General features: G+C 39.9%; 1 protein-coding gene across 3 annotated transcripts in view; it reads right to left on the reverse strand.

Annotated features, from left to right (window-relative positions):
* Window positions 1-21,922, reverse strand: part of GON4L (gon-4 like) — a 50,977-nt gene that overhangs the window by 20,828 nt on the left and 8,227 nt on the right. For 2 of the 3 annotated variants that reach the window (XM_081112213.1, XM_081112212.1), the window contains 12 exons: window positions 21,232-21,425; window positions 20,248-20,322; window positions 19,788-19,838; window positions 17,196-17,246; window positions 16,758-16,868; window positions 15,052-15,171; window positions 13,741-13,911; window positions 10,462-10,654; window positions 6,012-6,113; window positions 3,410-3,450; window positions 2,711-2,814; window positions 254-452 (listed from right to left, as the gene is read on the reverse strand). In XM_081112213.1, coding sequence (XP_080968339.1) covers window positions 254-452; window positions 2,711-2,814; window positions 3,410-3,450; window positions 6,012-6,113; window positions 10,462-10,654; window positions 13,741-13,911; window positions 15,052-15,171; window positions 16,758-16,868; window positions 17,196-17,246; window positions 19,788-19,838; window positions 20,248-20,322; window positions 21,232-21,425 — 1,412 coding nt within the window. The remainder of the gene's footprint in view (window positions 1-253; window positions 453-2,710; window positions 2,815-3,409; window positions 3,451-6,011; window positions 6,114-10,461; window positions 10,655-13,740; window positions 13,912-15,051; window positions 15,172-16,757; window positions 16,869-17,195; window positions 17,247-19,787; window positions 19,839-20,247; window positions 20,323-21,231; window positions 21,426-21,922) is intronic. The other variant, XM_081112214.1, reaches the window with a different exon arrangement.

Here is a 21,922-nt window from a genome sequence, read left to right on the forward strand (position 1 = left end):
AAGGCTGTCAAATTCAGAATGGATTGCTCAGGGTTCTTTGAAATCTGTCATTCTGAATATTATCAACATACTTACATGCATTCTGCCTGAGCCATGAGGACTCATGAACGTAAGTTCTCAGGGCCTAGCTGACGTGAAGATCCTGTGGTCCTCTGGTTTCACAGGGTGTCAAGACTTTCACAGAGCTGCTAATTTTGGCTCCAGGTCAAGCCATGGGATGATCCAATAGTAACGTTACCAAGAAGAGTCTTACCTGCTGCATCTGCTGCTGGAGTCTCTTCCTCTGGGCTGGGTCTAGAATCAGAGTCTGAGGAACTTTCTCGGTCTGGGGCTTAACCCTTTCTACTTCCTGCTGCTGTTTGGCTGAAGCTTTCCTCAACTTCAGCTGCTCAAGGAGCTCCTTCATTGTACGATGCTGCTCATTTAGCAAGTTGGCCAGTGGTTCCTCAAACCTACCCCCAACAGGGAGACAACTGAATGTGAACAATTCCCTAGGTCCACAACACATCCAGTTCCTGCTAATAGTGGTCTAAGAGAATCTGCATAAATTCTATCTACTAATAATTCCTAAATCCCACTTTAGCCAATAAGCAAAACTCCTAGTCTATCCAAATCTTTTCCCAGTTGTTAACATAGATTCAAATAAGATGGTTCTGAATTGTACCACATCCCCATTTTTTTACAATCAGTCCTCTAAGTAATCCTATATAATAAAAGCCTAATATGCTAAGTGTCTGACCATTCAACTAGTCACTATGACACGCACTGACAACCAGGGGACAGACGCTCCAACCAGTAGTTTAGTTTGCTGCTGGGATCCGGCCAATTGGGACTGGGCGAAAAGGGCCTGACACACCCTGGACGAATCCGTGCCCTGGGCCAGTTTCGGCCCAATCCCTGCAGGTCAGGCCGAAAGACCCCACTGGTACACAAATCTGTGCACTGGGCCTCTAGTATACAAATAAAAGGGAAGGAGCAGAGAAACATCAGGATAACAAAGCAGTCAAGGAGCAAATGGAAACTTATCATTCCAATATCATACTGATATGCACATTAATCTGGAACTTGTTCTTAACAATTATATAAAATCTCCTCAAAGTACAGCATAAATTCTCTGATTTACCCATTACTCCAATCCCTGATCTAGCTTCACCCATTCCGCTCTTGTTCTGGCACTGCTTTTGTTTCTTAAAAATTCAAAGACCTTCAGGCATGAAGCAACAAGGAATATACTAAAATACATGGCAGTTTAACTGACCTAGTGAATATGGCTCGCCACACCCTGGTAACTCCCTGAAACCCCATCCAGGTAAGACAAAGGGCTGCTAGAAAACCAGGTGTCCTCAAAAATGGCCTGCCTACAGACTCACTCGCTTACAAATACTCACTTTAAGCTGAAGCCTAGAGACAGCAGCTCAAAAGGCGCCAGAGATATATCAAGAACAAACTGAATTGTATGGCTTCATGGCAAGCGCACCATTATCCCTGTGTTGAGCCCTCCCTGTACACAGCTGGCATATGCAGGCAGGTGCCAAATCTGAATCTACATTTACCTGATAAACACCATTAGCACCAGCAGGTGACACCGAGACCCCACTCCACCCAACTAGCACACTGTCAGTAACAATTCCATAAAGCTCAAAGGGGTTATCCTGAGATCCTTATTATAGTTTCATTATGGTATTTATTGTAATGGAGTACGACTAGTATTTCTAGCTTTTACACATTGGTTAGTATACTTTGTTGTCTTCACTAAATTTTAAGTTCCCTTAAAGACTACCTTTCAAATGGATCCCAGGCTCTCTAGTTAGGTAATGTTAGGTAATGCTGTTCAGTTCAAACACAGGACTAATTAGAAGCTGTGGATCTCTAAGTTTTGCTTTATTCCACCCATGGAATAAGCCCCATCCTGACTTCTGTTTCTACTCAGAATGAGTAACAATAGTGTACAGATAGATTATGCAAACCCATCGCCAAAATAGGGGAAAAAATGAAAGCCTCTACTTTCTGGGTGGAGCAACAGAAGTGCTAACTTTATATGAAGAGGGCAGTACATATATTTCAGACCCTAGGGCATTATTACAGGTGCTTCATGGTTTGCTCAATTAATGCTTAGGTAATTAACAAACATTCATTAACATTTACTAGATGTTAACGGCAAATGAAGTGAACAAAAGGGACATGATGGCTATGACATTTTGGGGTAGTTTTTGTGGCTGGCCACATAGTCCTACATACCTCTCCAGCACCACTCACCTGGAGAAGTTGCCATGGATGCCAGCTACTGTTTTTTCTCCCTTCCCAAACAGATACAGCTTGGTCTATAGCTGCACTGCCCCATCGTAAGGAGACTTATTCACCTGACAGCTAACACCTGCCGAGGGCTGGGGAATTAACTGAAATTGCTGAAAACCTTTTCAGAAGACATTTTTTCTCTATTCTGTTTCAAAGTCTTTTTTTTTTTTTTTTTAAATATATATTTTATTGATTTTTTACAGAGAGGAAGGGAGAGAGATAGAGAGTTAGAAACATCGATGAGAGAGAAACATCGATCAGCTGCCTCTTGCACATCTCCTACTGGGGATATGCCCGCAACCCAGGTACATGCCCTTGACCGGAATCGAACCTGGGACCTTTCAGTCCGCAGGCCGACGCTCTATCCACTGAGCCAAACCGGTTTCGGCTGTTTCAAAGTCTTTGACAGGCCTACCGTAGGGCTTGAGGAGTATTAAAGTTAGGTCGAGGCTCAGCCACACGTTCCTCCTCCTCTGGGCCATCATCTTCCATGCTGGGGAATCCCATCTCATCTTGGAACTGAGGAAAAGGAAAAGGAGCGTTTTCCTGGGGAATGAGCATTTGAAGTCACTGCAGCAGTGAGAAGGGAAATTAATCACTACAGCTTACAGGATAATGCTGGCACTCAGAAAGAGCTTGCATCAGAGTATTTTTCTCACTTGAGGACTTCCACAGCCCTGCACATGGGATGACTCCACTATTACCCTAGGGGAAAAAAATCTCGCAACTGGTCAGTCTGTACAGCTAAGGACAGAGCATGGATAACTCACAGTGATCATATCTTTCACGAGACAAATTTATGAGCAAGGTAACTATGTGATTTAGAATAATCTACAACTAGTATGCAATCTTAAAGATGCACCAAATAATGGTTGGGAAGGCCTTCCAAAGTTTGCAAGGAAAGTTTACTAAGAATTATCTATATATGGATAACCAAAGTTCGTTAGTTAGCAATATTCTCCTGCCATTATATTCTCTCCTGGGTGGGCTAAAGGGGGAAGTGGCTTTGTATGAATGCCATTCTGGAGGCAGGGGCCCTCGGACCAAAAAGACAGAGCTTGCTGAAGAATCCACTTTTACCATCCCGAATTCATACTCAAGGATCATTACTCACAGTTTCAAACAGTTCTTCCATCAGTCCATTCACTTCCTTTTCTGCAAGAAAACCCAAACAGTATGTTGTGAGCACAAGTTAATCTCATAAGAGGGAATTCCAAGAAAACAATGTATGTTATTTTCAGCAAGGCATTTGACAAAATCCTCATATATATCTAATATTCATTATTCAAAAACATTTACTGAATACCAACTATGCCTCAAGCCTGTTCTAGATACTTGGAATACAAGAGCAAACTAAATAGTCTTATTCTTGTGAAGCCAGAGTAGCTCAGTGGTTGAGTTTCGACCTATGAACAAGGAGGTCACAGTTCAATTCCCGGTCAGGACATATGCCATGGTTGCTGGCTCAATTCCCAGTAGGGGACATGCAGGAGGCAGCCAATCAATGATTCTCTCTCATCATTGATGTATCTATCTCTCCCTCTTCCTTCCTCTCTGAAATAAATAAAATATTCTTTAAAATATTTATATAAAAAAACAGTAATAATAAAAATTGTCCTGATGAGGTCTCAGGACCAATAGTGGGTGTTTAATGCATGCAATAAAAATCAATAATTTCTGCCCCGCCGAAACCGGTTTGGCTCAGTGGATAGAGCATCGGCCTGCGGACTGAAAGGTCCCAGGTTCAATTCCGGTCAAGGGCATGTACCTGGGTTGCGGGCATATACCCAGTAGGAGATGTGCAGGAGGCAGCTGATTGATGTTTCTCTCTCATCGATGTTTCTAACTCTCTATCTTTCTCCCTTCCTCTCTGTAAAAAATCAATAAAATATATTAAAAAAAATAAAAATAAAAATAATTTCTGCCCTGACCGGTTTGGCTCAGTGGATGGAGCGTCGGCCTGCGGACTGAAGGGTCCCAGGTTCGGTTCCGGTCAAGGGCATGTACCTTGGTTGCGGGCAACATCCCCAGTGGAGGGTGTGCAGCAGGCAGCTGATTGATGTTTCTCTCTCTTCGATGTTTCTGACTCTCTATCCCTCTCTGTAAATAAATCAGTAAAATATATTTTAAAAAATCAATTTCTGAAATATGTTTTTCATCACTGGCAATGAAGTAATTTTTCAAACAAATGACTCAAGTCAAGTGATGTGCTTTGCATGCCTTTAATCTTGCTCTCTTTATATTAAACCGGCATTTAATCAAAATGGTATTTCTAAAATCCAAATAAGTTCCTACTGATTTCCTACTTAAAACTCTTTGAGCTCTCTCACCTTTTTGATAAATCAAAACTCAAATTCAAGGTTCTCAAATTCAAGTTCTGAACACTGATTATCCTTTTCTACCACCACTCACTCACACAACTATACCAACCACTTACTATTTTCCCAACACACTTATTGTTTCACAATTCTGCTGTTTATAGATGCTCTTATATTTATAATATCCTTCTCTGCCCCCATTTGCCATAAATTTCCTATTTCTCCTTCAAAACTGGGATTAAAAAAAAAAACCCTCGCCGAAACCGGTTTGGCTCAGTGGATAGAGCGTCGGCCTGTGGACTGAAAGGTCCCAGGTTCGATTCCGGTCAAGGGCATGTACCTGGGTTGCGGGCACATCCCCAGTGGGAGATGTGCAGGAGGCGGCTGATCGATGTTTCTCTCTCATCGATGTTTCTAACTCTCTATCTCTCTCCCTTCCTCTCTGTAAAAAAATCAATAAAATATATTAAAAAAAAAAACAAAAAACAAAAAACAAAACCCTCATCTTGTAAATCCTTCCCTAAGCCCTCCCACCCTAATTTCATACCATACACTAGATTATACCCTCTTTTAGGCCATTAGCATACTTTTTTTAAAAAATATATTTTATTGATTTTTTTACAGAGAGGAAGGGAGAGAGATAGTTAGAAACATCGATGAGAGAGAAACATCGATCAGCTGCCTCCTGCACACCTCCTACTGGGGATGTGCCCACAACCCAGGTACATGCCCTTGACCGGAATCGAACCTGGGACCTTTCAGTCCACAGGCCAACGCTCTATCCACTGAGCCAAACCGGTTTCGGCCACTAGCATACTTTATACACAACTTATTATAGCACCTATCACTTTGTATTATAATGTTTTCTTTTTTTAAAATATATTTTTATTGATTTCAGAGAGGAAGGGAGAGGGAGACAGAGAAACATCAATGATGAGAGAGAATCACTGATTGGCTGCCTCCTGCACCCCTCCTACTGGTGATCAAGTCTGCAACCCAGGTACCTGCCCCTGACTGGAATTGAACCTGGGACCCTTCAGTCTACAGGCTGATGCTCTATTCACTGAGCCAAACCGACTAGGGCTATTATAATGTTTTCTGTTTGTATCCCCTATTAAACTGTCACCTATAAGACACAGCCATGTTTTATTCATTATGGTATCCTAAGTATAATCCCTGCCAAATACTGGACTCAATACGTAACTGTGGGATGTGTAAATGAACGACTGATAGGCTTTCTGAATATATACCTACATTTAAAGATTTATAGAAATAGGATAGAGGAAGCTTAAATGTCTTAGATTAAATGGAGTGCAAACTTTACCCTCAAAAATATACAAAGTGAACAAATGTAGATAGGACAGTCAAGAGCAGGACCCAAAGTAAACACAGACTCACTGGTGATTCTCACTGCCCGGTCGGTGCGGAAATCCTCTGTGTCTGGTTCGTCACGATCTTCCAGGAAATTATATTCTGGATCATCATCATCATCCGCCTCATCTAGAAAACACAAAGTTTCAGACACTCATTCTCAACTCTCAACTCTTATCTTTAGTGACAATGTAAGATATTCAGCACTATGACAATCTGTTCCAATAAAGTACATTTATCCTTAAGTTTTTAAATAATTTTTTTCCCTCTATGCCTTTGCACAGATCACTTCCTATAGCTGACTCACCTCACCTATTCTCTCCAATAAGCCAATTTCTTCCGTCCCCCAAACAAGACTTAAATCTGTCAAAATGCAACAAAAGCCAGAAAACTGAACATATAATTTATCTCAGGAATCTCACTTTGATTAGTGCATATCTTATGAAAATAATACTTTTGTTAAACTCATGAAGGCATTGATAGTGAAAAAAGGAATAAATCTAATTCCCCCAAATTAGGAAATGACTATAATACAAAATGCAAAGATGCAACATTCTATAAAAGTTCAATACATACATGACAAAAAACACAATATAAGAACATATAATAATCATTAAGTTTCAAAAATTATATCCCTATATTAGGACTCAAAAATAACTAAAAATACACAAATATAATAAGCATTTGTTATGTTAGGACATAGAAATGTGGTTGTGTTTCTCCCTAATAATTTTCTCTATGATATCTTCCCCATTTCTCAATAAAAATTGTTTGCCCAGCCAGTGTGGTTCAGTGCTTGAGCACTGACCTATGAACCAGGAGGTTAGAAAGAAGTCACTGAATTATTGTTATATTATAATATTTTTCTGAGACTTTATTTTTAATTATTTATTTTAAAATATTTTTGTTGTTTTCAAAGAGGAAGGGAAAAGGAGAGATAGAAACCTCAATGATGACAGAGAATCACTGATTGGCTGCCTCCTGCATGCCCCCTACTGGGGATCAAGCCTGACAGGGATGTGCCCTCACTGGGAATCAAACCGTGACCTTCTGGTTCATAGGTTTTCGCTTAATCACTGACCCACACTGGCTGGGTCCTGGGACAACTTTAGATCAGTGATGTCCAAGAGAACTTTCTACAATGATGAAAACATTTTACATATGCATTGTACAATAATAGTAGCCACTAGCCATGTGTAGAAATTGAGAACTTGAAATGTGGCTAGTGCAACGGAGGAACTGAATTTTTTTTTTTCCAATATATCTTTATTGATTTCAGAGAGGAAAGGAGAGGGAGAGAGAGATAGAAACATCATGGTTGAGACAGAATCATTGATTGGCTGCCTCCTGCACATCCCCTACTGGGGAACAAGCCCCCAGCGCAGGCATGTGCCCTTGACCAGAATCAAACCTGAGACCCTTCAGTCCACAGGCTGACACTCTATGCCAGTGGTTCTCAACCTTCCTAATGCCGCGAGCCTTTAATACAGCTCCTCATGTTGTGGTGACCCCCAACCATAAAATTATTTTCGTTGCTACTTCATAACTGTAATTTTGCTATTGTTATGAATCGTGATGTAAATATCTGATATGCAGGATGTATTTTCATTGTTCACGACCCACAGGTTGAGAACCGCTGCTCTATGCACTGAGCCAAACCAGCTAAGGCAGGAACTGAATTTTTTTTAAAAATCTACCAAATGAGAAAACTAAATTCCTTACTACTGCATCGCCATTAAGCAAGAGTGGAAGATGTCTATGTATTACAATGGAAATAGATCTAACTGAATTAAGTGAAAGAAACAAAACTTCAGAGGCAGAACAATATGTGCAGTATGATTCCTTTTGTGGAAAAAAAATATATTTGAGATAAATATGTGCTTGATTAAATACACACAAAATATCTAGAAAGTATTAACAAAGATTGAAGAATAGAACTCTTGACTTTGTACCCTTTCACAATTTACTTTTTCATATTAAAATCTTCCATTAAAAATAAAAATATATACACATTTTTGGTCCATAACCATTGAAAAGTCTGTACTGATTAAACTTCATCTAACCTATATTCTTTACTCAATATTAATACTAATTTATAAAATATTAAGTTGCATTGTTTATACGTAGCTATTTGAATGTCAAATCTTTTTCATGCATTTGTGGGTTTATCTCCCCAATAACATTTCTTTAATCCTTGGAATGGAATTCTGTCTTCCTAATCTCTACAGTCCTTTCTTCATAAGTCTCTTCACAGCAGATCCTTTTCCAACACTGCTGAATAATGAAAGCACTGAAAGAACCTATAACATACGGATATTACTGTTTGCACACCCATCTGGTTTGGGTGCAAGAACTGCAATAGGCAACTTCTTTTTTTTTCTTTTTTTTAATATATTTTATTGATTTTTTTACAGAGAGGAAGAGAGAGGGATAGAGAGTTAGAAACATCGATGAGAGAGAAACATCAATCAGCTGCCTCCTGCACACCCCCTACTGGGGATGTGCCCGCAACCCAGGTACATGCCCCTGACCGGAATCGAACCTGGGACCTTTCAGTCCGCAGGCCGACGCTCTATCCACTGAGCCAAACCGGTTATGGCTGCAATAGGCAACTTCTGCCTACAACACACAAATGGGTCAGCCAATGTTCTCTGAATACCTATTTGACAAACATATTGAAAAATCAATGAAAAACATATCTTTGGGTGAAGATTAAAAAAAGAGAATATGACAACATCTGGAATCACTACAAATGAAATCAACCTCATATCTTCTAAATCTACAGAAATGTATTGTACAAAACAATTAAATTATGCCTGATTTCCACTACAGTACACTTTAAAACTCACCAATTTTTTTTTTTAAATATTTTATTGATTTCTTACAGAGAGGAAGGGAGAGAGATAGAGAGTCAGAAACATCAATGAGAGAGAAACATCGATCAGCTGCCTCCTGCACACCCCCTGGGGATGTGCCCGCAACCCAGGTACATGCCCCCGACCGGAATCGAACCTGTGACCCTTCAGTCCGCAGGCCGACGCTCTATCCACTGAGCCAAACCGGTTTTGGCCTCACCAATTTTAATAACGTAATTTCACAGTATTAAACTAAGAACTTTTACTTATATTCTAAAGTAAAGGTTATGGTAGGGATTCTTACACGACATATGACTGTAGTCAACGTTATTTTTTGTCTCATTAATACTCCTTCCTCACTTCTGGAAACACCATCACTTCTTTTGACCAACTACATACTCCAACCACATTGTTCTATGAGGTTCTGCCAATCAGAGAACTCCATGATCAAACAGCCTTCCTATCAATCCCATGCAACACCAAGAAACTGAGCATGTGATCAAACGAAGGCAATCTGAGTTGTTCCCCTGGATTTTCCAAGTGGACCCTGTAGAAGAGAGTCCTTTTGATCTGAGGACAATGCAAGAAGCAAAGTGTGCTTATGACTATGGTACAAGCCTCACAGGATAAAACAGGTTTAATCATGGAGTTGACTGACAAAAAGAAGTAGAGATGAAGGCAATAGAGAAAGAAGGAGGCCTTAACAGGGTCTCAACTCTACTGCAGGTTTTTCTGCCCTTTAGCAAAGTCTGGTTTCATCTGACCTTCTTGCAAGTGGGAGTTTGGATTCTTTCACTTGCATCACAAAGAACCTTAACACAACAGTCAAGTGAATCAATGCACTCCAATGGGAGGGTATATAAAATTGTGTGTGCATTTATATTTCAGGGGAGGATTCTTAGCATTCAAGAATCCCAAAGATTCTAAACCAAAAAAGGGGGGAGAGGGGAATTTACATACTAACCTATCTATATAAAACCGTAATATGCAAATCGACTGAACAGCGGAACAACCAGTCACTATGATGTGCACTGACCACCAGAGGGCAGACGCTCAATGCAGGAGCTGTCCCCAGTCCACAGGCCCCAGCCGGCAGTGGTGGTGGGGTGGTGGGGGTGGGGTCGGCGAGCAGATAGCGCCAGGCCCGCCAAGGCGGGAGCGAGCAGGGGCTCACCAGTGGCCCCACAGATCAGCTCTGATGGCCGGCCAGGCCTAGGGACCCTACCCATGCACAAATCTCGTGCACCAGGCCTCTAGTCCTATATAATAAAAGGCTAATATGCAAACCGACTAAATGGCAGAATGACCAGTCACTATGACACATACTGACCACCAGGGGCAGATGCTCAATGTAGGAGCTGCCCCCTGGTGGTCAGTGCATTCCCACAGGGGGAGCGCTGCTCAGCCAGAAGCTGGGCTCAAGGCACAGGCTGGACTGAGGGACAACCCCCCCACCCCGAGTTCACGAATTTTGTGCACCGGGCATCTAGTTTAAAATAAATTGCTTGATAAATACCAAATTCAATTAACCAAAAATACCTTCTTTAAGCTTCTAACTAATGAAAATTTCACCACAGAGAAAGTAGACAGAGTAGATAGTAAATGCAAGTGAAACTACTTACCTTCATTCCCCACATCATCATTCATGAGTCCCCCAAGCCACAGCTTCCATTCCTCATCATCTGCTGTATTGGGGTCATACATGTCTGGGGTGATGTCTGGAGCTTGAAGCTCTGCCTCTAGTTGTCCCAGGGGAACATCTTTCAGAGGCCTCTTAGAGCGGGTTCGGAACGCAATGAGACTGTCATCCATTGGCTAGCCAATAGAGAAGGAAATAAAAACATGTCACTGAATGCCTAATGCTTCCAAATTCTTCAAACCTCATCATATCCTGTGTGCGTCTCTTCTTAGCTAAAACGACAAAGTCTCTTCTCTAAACAATTTGGGTTTATTATTCTTTGAGAAACTTTAAGGACAATGACATAAGCCTTAAAACCAAATTTCAAGGATATTTAAAACAGCTTACTAAGCTATAATTTATATGTCATAAAATTCACCATTAAAGACAGGCCAGAGTGGCTCAGTGGTTGAGCACTGACCTATAAACCAGGAGGTCACAGTTTGATTCCCAGTGAGGGCACACACCTGGGTTGCAGGCTCAATCTCTAGTAGGGGGTGTGCAGGAGGCAGCCAATCAATGATTGTTGTTTCTCTCTCTGAAATCAATAAAAATGTATTTTTTCAAAAAAAGAGAAATGATCCTTTCATTAAAAAAAATTCACCATTATAGGTATAAAATTGAGTGGATTTTACTATATTCACAGAATTGTGTAATCATCAACACTACTAGTATCTAATTCCTGAATATTTTCATCATCCTCCTCCCCCAAAATCCAATTCCCATTAGCAGTCACTCCCCACCCCATTCTCACCTGCATCCGGTCTCTGTTAACCACTTATCTACTTTCTGTCTCTAAAGACTTGCTTATGCTAGATATTTCATATAAATGGAATCATACAATACGTAGCCTTCTGTCTCTGACTTCTTTTATTTAATGTAAGTTCATTCATTTTGTAGAATGTATCACAACTGTGTTCCTTTTTAGTGCACAATAATATTCCATTATATGGATATACAATTTCTGGTTTATTCATTTATCACTTGAGGAAAACTTCATTTGTTTCTACTTTGGAGCTATTATGAATAATGCTGCTGTGAACATTTGTGTATACATTTTTACATGGACATGTTTTCAGTTCTCTAGAAAAGGAACTGTTGGGTCATACAGTAATTATTGAGAAACCACCAAACCATTTTCCAAAGTGGCTATAACAGTTTATGTTCCCAGCAGCAACATATGAGGGTTCCACAATCTTCCACATACTTGTCAACACTTGTTACCGAACATCTTTTTTATTATAGCCATCCTAGTGGTAACGAAGTGATATCTCATCGTAGTTTTGATTTGCACTTTCTTAATGACTGAAAATGTGGAGCATCTTTTCACTGCTTATTGACCATTGCATATTTTCTTCGGAGAAATGTCTATTTATATGCTTTGCCCATTAAAATTTTTTTTTTAATTTTTCAATTATAGTTGACATACAGTATTAGTTTTATGTATATAACATAGTGATTAGGCATTTATATAACTTACAAAGTGATTAACTCATTAAGTCTAATACCCATCTGACACCATACTGTTGACTATATTCCCCTTGACTGATTTTATACTAGCAATTTGTACATCTTAATCCCTTCCCTTTCGTTGTTCATCCCCCTCTAACTCCTTCCTATATTTCCCATATTTGAATTGGGTTGCTATTTAAAAGAACATTTTTTTAAATTTACTCATTTTAGAGAGAAAGGAAAGAGGCAGAGAGAGAGGGGAGAGGAGGGAGGGAGGGATGGAAGAAGGGAGGGAGAGGGAGAGGGAGAGGGAGAGGGAGAGGGAGAGGGAGAGGGAGAGGGAGAGAGGGAGAGAGGGAGAGAGGGAGAGAGGGAGAGAGGGGGAGAGAGAGAGATTGACTGACTGAGATTTGTTGTACCATTTATTTATGCATTCATTGGTTGAATCTTATATGTGCCCTGACCGGGGATTGAACCTGTAACCTTGGTGTTATCAGGATGATGCTCAAAACAACAGCTACCCAGACTGGGCAAACTCTAAATTCTTTATCATGGTTTTCCAAAACCTTCATGATCCCACACTCTAGCCTAGCTCTTTGACCCCACTCCTACTACTACTTCCCATGATCCTTATGAATCAGGGGCTTTAAATGTGCTATTTCCTCTGAATGAACCATTTTCCCCCAGATCTTTTATACATGCCTGGCTCTTTCTCATCCAGATCTCAGCTCAAATGTTACCTCCTCAAGAGGCTTTGTTGTTGTTAATCCTCACCTGAGAATATTTTTCCACTGATTTTTTGAAAGAGAGTGGAGAGAGGGAGAGACACAGAGAGAGAAACATTGATGTGAGAGAGACACATCATTTGGTTGCCTCGCACATGCGCCCAGACCAGGGCCAAGGATCAAGCTGTAACTGAAGTATGTGCCTTTAACTGGAATTGAACCCAGGACCCTTCAGTCCACGGGCCAACACTCTATCCACTGAGCCAAACTGGCTAGGGCTATGTTCCACATTTAAAAATGCTTTCTTTCACATACCTTATTCCTTCCTTAGGAACTGCCGTTCTCACAATAAAATAGTACAAATAAAAAAGAATATCAGCCGAAACCGGTTTGGCTCAGTGGATAGAGCGTCGGCCTGCGGACTGAAAGGTCCCAGGTTCGATTCCGGTCAAGGGCATGTGCCTGGGTTGCGGGCATATCCCCAGTGGGGGATGTGCAGGAGGCAGCTGATCGATGTTTCTCTCTCATCGATGTTTCTAACTCTCTATCTCTCTCCCTTCCTCTCTGTAAAAAATCAATAAAATATATTAAAAAAAAAAAAAAGAATATGAAAGACCTACAATTTCATAACTTTTACTTATCATATAAAAATGTAATATCGTCCCTTCTCTCTTCCCAACATGAGCAACAAATAAATTACTCCATTTGACTTTCCCAGTGATTTATTATTTTAAAAAAGATTTGTTGTTGTTAATCCTCATCTGAGGATATTTTTTCCACTGATTTTTAGAGAGAGTGGAAGGGAAGGAGGGAGGGAATGAGAGAAGGAGGGAGGAAGAGAGAGGGAGAAACATCCATCAATGTAAGAAAGACACATCAATAGGGTACGTCCTGCACATGCCCAGACCAGGGGTGGGGATCAAACCTACAACCCAGGTATGTGCCCTGAACCGGGAATAGAACCCTTGACCCGTGGGTGCATGGGATGACACTCTAACCAATAAGCCACACCAGCCAGGGTTCTGAGCAATTAGAATTATATTTACCTGGAAAGAATCCATGCAGACCGGACTAGATGCCAGTTCCTCATCCACAGCATGCAACTTCTCCATGAAAGTACTATCTCTGGTCTGTTTGGGCTTTGGGGGGGGTGGAGGCCCCATGGGTACGACCTCAGCACTGATGTGCCTGATGGCAGGTGTGGCAATTTTCTCAGCCTGATTAAAAGATGCAAGCACATTAAAAAATAAATGGAAGGGATGGAAGGAGAGAGGGAGGCATATCTTTCATATACTAATGATCTTTCTGGACCCATCTGGATAGATGTGATGGAGGTACATAAAAACAAAGACTCTGTCAAGCATATTAATTTAATTAGATTTCATGCTGTTTCCAATTATTGGGGTCCAGCCCCAGCAGGTACAGGGGTTCCCAAAGGTGTGGATGGAGTCGGCGAAGAAGGAAGGACAGGGAGGCAGCGTACAGTTGATCATCATAGCCAGGTTCTCTCGCCAGGTTCTCCAGCCAGGTTCTCTAGTCAGGTTCTCCAGCCAAGTTCTGTTCTTTATTGTGGTGTTACATCTGTATTTATACCAGTTGATTTTAATCCTATCCATTCTATTCCAAAGGTTAGGGCATTTCTTATCTCCATTCCAAGGTTACTCTATTGTTCTATTAAGCTACAAGGAAGTAACTGAAGGAGATTATCCTAAATAAAGATTATGTAGCTTAAGCGTGATTGTTCGTAGTTAAAGTGATTAATTACCCACCTAGCACTTAGTTAAGGGATTTTACTCCCTCCCTAACTCCAGGGAAAAATCCTCACCTGGGGAAACAACCTTTCTCGCGAGGTGGTCCCGTTTAAAATACATAGGGTTAAGAGGGGGAGCAAACATATGCCATATACACCAGGTCCCTTGAAACATAAGCTGTGCAGATGTTTCTTCCCTGCAGCGACTGTGTCAAGCAGCAAGGGTGGATCGGCTTCCGGCATCCAATGAAACCAACAGGATGCTACTTAGGTTACCAAAAGTGGGAAATGTTATAAAAATGACTTTAGGACAATATTAGAAAACTGGTATAAAAAAGAGAAGAGTAGAAAAAAAGAAACTCTGTTAGTCACTCATATTTGGTCCCTTAATCAGACATCACAAAAGCTCTTTCCCTATCACTGGGTTCAGTTTGCTGTTAAAATGTTCATTGATTTAAGAGACTTTGGAATTGAAACAGTTGTAATAACCAGTTAAAAATTCCAGGAAGATCCTGGCATGATTATGGATCTTGATTCATGTTTGGCAAAGGGTAATAGCTTAGAATTCACACAGTTATAACATCGCTTTTGTATGATGCAGATTTACCTCTGATAATATGCCATTCTCTTCATCTGTTTCATTCATCTCAGAAGACTGTCTCAGTCTGGATTTCTTTGCCCCACGTGGAGATGAAGCAGTGCTCTCAACATCACTTTCCAACAAACTCTACAAAACATATCCGGTTCACTTTTACATTTATGCCTCTACCTTATTCCACTGAGTTTGAAGTATCTCAAGAGAATGAATCACAAATTATCATTTAATTAGTCAGAGTAAGAGAAAATACTTTTAAATAAAAGCTTAATATTTTGAAAGTGGGAACAGAGATCATCAGATCAATATGCTCATCAGCAATGCAAACTTCGTAAAATTATAAGGCATTTATCAAAGATCCTTTTATAAACAAGTCAAACAACACATTTAGAAATAGAATATTACCAAAAAAGAAATAGATTACTATAGCTAAAAGAAATAAGATAGATGAATCTCAAAGGATTAATGTTAAAAAAGAAAGCCAGACACAAAAGAATACAGACCCTCTCCCTTTAGGGAATATAGCCATGCCAATCCCTCCTCCTTCTCCTTCCCCAACAGGTATGTATCTCCTAAACACCAAGGGACCCCAGGAGACTTGTGACCAGGGGAGAAATGGGCAGCAGCACCTCTTCCAGGGCTAACTACCTGTCTCCAAGAACCCTTTTCTCTGACTTCCTAGTGAGCCAAAGCAGCCAAGCCTGGGGTCTCCTGTTGCTGATTCAATGTCCTTCCTTGTTTCACTGTCCTAAGTGTGTTTTTGCTGCAATCAATAAATTCTTGCTTGCTTTTCTACAAAAAAAAAAAAAAAAAAAGAATACATGCACTATGGGTCCATTTATATTAAAAATAGTAATTGAACTGTAATGTGTAGATCTGCAAATTTAGGTAACATAGCTATAAAGAAAAACAAGAAGCCCTAACCAGTTTGGCTCAATAGATAGAGCCTCAGCCTGTGGACTGAAGGGTCTCGGGTTCAATTCCAGTCAGAGGCATATGCCCGGGTTGCGGCCTAAATCCCCAGTGTGGAGTGTGCAGGAGGCAGCCAATCAATGATTTTCTCTCTCAGCACTGATGTTTCTCTCTCTCTCCCCCTCTCTGAAATTAATAAAAATATTAAATCAAAACAACAAGGGCCCTGACCAGTTTGGCTCAGTGGATAAAGCGTCGGCCTTTGGACTGAAGGGTCCCAGGTTCGATTCCGGTCAGGGGCATGTACGTTGGTTGCAAGCATATAACCAGTAGGGGGTGAGCAGGAGGCAGCTGATTGATGCTTCTCTCTCATTGATGTTTCTAACTCTCTATCCCAATAAAATATATTTAAAAAAACAACAACAACAAGGAAGTAATTGCCAAAAAGTCAGGATAATGGTTATCTTTAGGGGAAGAGAAATGATTACGATCTTGAAGGGCAAATAAGAGGTATCTTGGCAAGGCTATATTTAATGACTTTGGAGAAGTTTCATGAGAATTAGCTTTGTAATTAGGCTGTATATTTTTACTCTATGTACAGCTCTGTAGGTTACATGTTATATTTCATAATACAAGATGTGACAAAATTAAGAGTGTGAAAATACCTCTCAGACTTGGATTTATGCAAAGTGAGTAGAAAAAAGAATGGTGTTTCAATACTCTCTATAGAACAGGTGACATTACAAAGGAAGAAAATACACTCTGCCTTATTGAGCCAATTTTTTTTCTATATTATCAACACTCACAGGGTCACCACTGACCTCTTCAGCAGTCTCATCTTCTTCTTCATCATCTGGCTGGTACTCTTCATCTGAGGAATCATCTTCTTCAAGGTTGATATCCACAAACTGAGGAGGCTTCATAAATACAATTACAGAAAGAAATGAAGTAAATAGGAAATATAAACCACATGTATTTGGAAAATAAGGGGGAAAAGACAAAGCAGGAGGGAAAAATCCTAAGAGCACAATGAGCTAAAAGCAAGTAATAAGAAGCAGGGGTTAGAGAGACTCCTAACAAGAAAGTCAAACCTAGCAGTCAATAGAACAGAAGAAAAATTAAAGCTAGAATTTTAAGAGTTTAATGTAAAAGTCCCCAAAATGTTAACAAATAAAAAGTACTTAGTTTTCAAAACTGATGAAGTCTTTCTGGAAAAGATTAAGAATTACCTCTTCCAAGTTTACCTTAATCTCATTGGCCTTCTTAATTGGTGAAATATTCCATGTTGGAATTACCTACCAACAAAGAATACAAGTAATTAAGTTCTCTTGCCTAGAACAGACTGTTTTTCATTTTTACTTTCTCTTTACCATTACAAAGAGCCATTTATCTACCATGGAGCTGCCCTGAGCTAGGGGTATTGATTATCCCTGAGGGTATACTCTCAAATATTTGTCACAGCTTGACAGAAGAAAAGGTGAGAAAACTATTTCCATCATCAGCATTTCTGCCTTAAGCCAGGTAAGAATCTGTAGCTGTCTTGTCACTTTATATCACAGCTTGGGTTCACACGAAATAATGAATATGAAAACTACTTGTAAACTACAATATTATAGGTGACAGTAGCCTTTGACATCAGTATTTTTTTTTAGTCAATTACATAAATCTACCATTAGAATGCCTCCAAAAAGCAGGCCCGGAAAAGTTCTTATGAAAGGATTTAGGGTGAAGTGTCAAGTTGTCCACAACTTATTTTCAAATAGTATAGGAAGAAACAATAGATAGATATAGACAGTTATAAAACAAATATGGAAAATTTTACAATTGTTAAATCTAGATGGAATATAGATTCACTAAAATTCTTTCAACTTTTTTCATGTTTTAAAATAGTAGAGTTGGAGGAAAATGATTTTAAAATAATTTTTTTAAAGCTCCTACATAGTGCTGACAAAATGCCAGGGAGTAGGAAATTTCTTGTGACCCAATCAAAATCATTTTATGAACAAAATCCAACAGGCCACTAGGTTCTATCTCTACAAGGAGCCTCAGGTTTTCCACATTTCAGCACTGCCATGTCCTAGCCACTTATCTAGCTCTGTGTAGCTAGGCCCGCACAAAATGTAAAGGGGATGATGTGATTCAGGGCCACACCCTTTCTCATGTTTGTTTCTGAACCAATCAGTTTCCCTACTCCCAAATACATCATGAAGGCAAAGCAGCATCTGGAAGCGTATTGGAGTTAGTCTATTGAGCATTAACAAGCAAGAGGAACTCTAATCCTGCTCTTCCACATAAACGATAGTCTTGGATTGTTCCACTTCTCTACACCTATATTTGTGGCTGGTAAGCATAATCCAGAATCTGATTTAGATCTCCTTGGCCTTTTATTCCAAATCAAATATGGAAATAATGTCAATTACACTCTATATGTCAGGTAGACTTCATATAACTTCTGTCTTTCTGATGGCTGCTTTCATCATAGCTACCACATGTTCATTTGTGTACTTCCTGAAGATGTTAGTTCACTTAATGCAACAGGGTTAGTTGATTAAATTAAAAAATATGATGTGGCTGTCAAAAAGCAGGCTGCATCAAAAGAAATATGGTATCTGGAACATTGAGGGGATAGCCTAACTTTAACCTGTACTAGTTAAAACACATCTGGAGCAGTAGATTCCACTTTTGGCATACTTTAAAAAGGATGCAGACAAACTAGGTACATTCAGAAGAAAAGGGTGATTGATAAAAGTACTCAAAGCTATATCACATAAAGACCAATAAAATATTGGGGGACATTTAGCAAGAAAAGAATGTTACAACAAGAGATGCTAGTTTTCAGCCCTAACCAGTTTGGCTCAGTGGATAGAGCATCAGCCTGAGGACCAAAAGGTCCCAGGCTCGATTCCGGTCAAGGGCATGTACCTTGGTTGCGGGCACATCCCCAGTAGGGGTTGTGCAGCAGACAGCTGATCAATGTTTCTCTCTCATCGATGTTTCTAACTCTCTATCCCTCTCCCTTCCTCTCGGTAAAAATCAATAAAATATATATTTTTTTAAAAAGAGATGCTAGTTTTCTTCGACTAGAGGAAAGGTCACGTGGAAGAAGAACAGACATTTCTTCTACAGGGTTGCAAGAAACAGAACTGGAAAAACAGATAAAAACTGCAGTATGTATTTCGGGTCCATCTTCCTCACTACCAGAGATAGAACGGACTCCCTCAGATTATCACCTGCCTTGTCACAGAAGGTAACCATAAACTGGACAAGTGTTTGTTTAAGCATGATGTAACATGGTTCCAAGCATCAAAGACCTTGCTATACCAAAATACTTCAGAAGTTTTCAAGCGGTTCTCAAATTTCAGTGTGCAAAAGAACAAACTAGTGTGTTTTCAATAATACATAATCCCAGCCCTACTCATGGGTCCTGATATGTAGGTCTGAGGTGAGTCCAAGAACGTGCATTTTTAATAAGACTCCCGAGGGAACCCACACCAGGGTGATATTGATGCAGTGGTCCCCAGGACACACTATGAGAAATACTTAACATTGCCACATATAACATGAATAGAACAACTGACCTCTCTTTGCTTTCAACAATTCTAAATGGTTATCTACCTACCAGTTCCAAAGAAGTAATATTTTCACATCAACTAAAATAAAAATAAACTATGCTGATGATTTCATATATTCTATCTTTACTTGTCCTTTACAAATCTTCCATTAAGAAGGCAAACTCAGACCACAATAATCACTATATTTTTTCCTCTACAAATAACCTGAAATTAGATATTATTTACCAACCTAAGTAAACAATAAAGAAAAAACAGAACACCCACCACTCCTTTCTCCACCACTTCCTTAAGTTTAGAGCGTGTCATTTTGGGTTCCTAAAGAGGGGAAAATGAGAAGAGTCAATAAAAATCATCATGTAATTCTTGAATTCTGAGATGCTAACTTTGCCCCCAACTGCCAAACTATTTACAGACTCCAAGTGGCCTCCTACACTTAGCCAGTTTACAGGTAGCTTTGTTCCATGACATTAAAAAAATGACAATTAGCCGAAGCCGGTTTGGCTCAGTGGACAGAGCGTTGGCCTGCGGACTGAAAGGTCCCGGGTTAGATTCCGGTCAAGGGCATGTACCTGGGTTGCGGGCACATCCCCAGTGGGAGATGTGCAGGAGGCAGCTGATCGATGTTTCTCTCTCATCGATGTTTCTAACTCTATCTCTCTCCCTTCCTCTCTGTAAAAAATCAATAAAATATATTTAAAAAAAAAAATGACAATTAACTACTCACAAACATTGGCATATCTTCAGTCTCACTGATAGCTGCTTTCATCATCGCTACCACATGTTCATTTGTGATTACTTCCTGCAGAAAGATAAAATTTCACATTATGCAACAAAGATGTGTCACTCGATAATATTCATCTCTCTGTAATTCTGCTAGATATATGTAGAGACAAATGAGAGCTATATACTCAAACAGCTTCAGATTAAGGTAATGCAAGGCAACTAAAAGCAAAGCAGCAAGTTTTGCATAAAAACACACAGCTTCAAGCAATGTAACAGCTTATTAACTGCTACGGGGAATAAGAATGGCTTACATAGAAAGAAATTCTGCCCTAGCTGGTTTTGCTCAGTGGATAGAGCATCGGCCTTCGGACTGAAGGGTCGCAGGTTGGACTGCTCAATCCCCCCCAATATGGACATGCAGGAGGCAGCCAATCAATGATTCTCTCTCATTGATGTTTCTATCTCTCTATCCCTCTCCCTTCCTCTCTGAAATCAATAAAAATATATTTTTTTAGAAAAAAGAGGAAATTCTAAGGTAACTATATGCTTAAGAGAAACGAATAAAGTTTTGTAAATAGCTGTGTTGCTACATATTGAACAACAGTATTTGCATATGTGCAAAGTACTACAAACTGTTAACTGGACATCTTGTCAGGCATATTAGCCCACAAAAGAGTAAATCCAGTATAAACATTATCATCATCATCTTCAAATCTAATAAATAATACAGTAAACAATCGAATCAGTGAAGGCAGCAGAGGAACAGTTTATCTTCCCAGTTAAGTTCTTCTTTAACATTTGTTCAGATTTCAAATGTGTGCTGAGTACAAAGAGAAATCTATCTTGAAATGTAAAATGTTTTGCCATAGGTAACTCACAAAATTAGTAATTCACATACCAAGAGTCAAGAATTTCCTGAGTACTTTTATTTGCTTTCCATAGAAAATTTCCATGCTGATTACACAGCTGTCCCAGTCTTACTCACGTGAAGGATGTTTCGCACATTGACTGCTGTCAGATTGTGCTGCTTGGCGCCATCCTCTAAGGTACGGTCCAGCCTGTCATCCAGTTTTGGGTCATAAGCCAAAGTCCCTTCTTCTTGACCCCTTCCATCTCGTTTCCTCTTGGTACCCTTTTTCTTTTTCTGCCTTTTCTCACTTTCTTCACTGTCTTGCTCTTCTGCAAATAAACCAAGAACATCACCAGAATCTCCAAAGCAACTGCTCCCCAAATGTAACCCCAAAAGGCAACCTTGTAAAAGAGAAACAAGCGGCCAGCTGTCCAGCCCTGGAAATCGAAGATTATGCTGTGGCAGTGGTGGTAATGGTGGAGGTGATAGAACTGTCCTAGTAATAATACCTAACTTTCTGTCAGGCAGTCTTCTACACACTTTATATGTATTAATTCACTTACTCCTTATGAAATACAGACTATTCTTTTTTCCGCTGTACAGGTGGAGAAACAGAGGATAAGAGATAAGAAACTTTCTGAAGAGGCAGTATGACAGAGCCATGTTTTGAAGCCAAGCAGTCCAGCTCTAAAGTCAGCAGTTTTAATTATTACTCCACATTGCCCAGATAATGCATAGAAAACCCTCGGTTTGTGGCCCAGTTCTACAACTTAACAGGGTAACCTTGGCAATAGTCTCGTTTTTTCTTTTATAAAATATAGATATC

Source organism: Myotis nattereri (genome assembly GCF_964212035.1).
Source record: "Myotis nattereri genome assembly, chromosome: 18".
Classification (NCBI taxonomy): domain Eukaryota; kingdom Metazoa; phylum Chordata; class Mammalia; order Chiroptera; family Vespertilionidae; genus Myotis; species Myotis nattereri.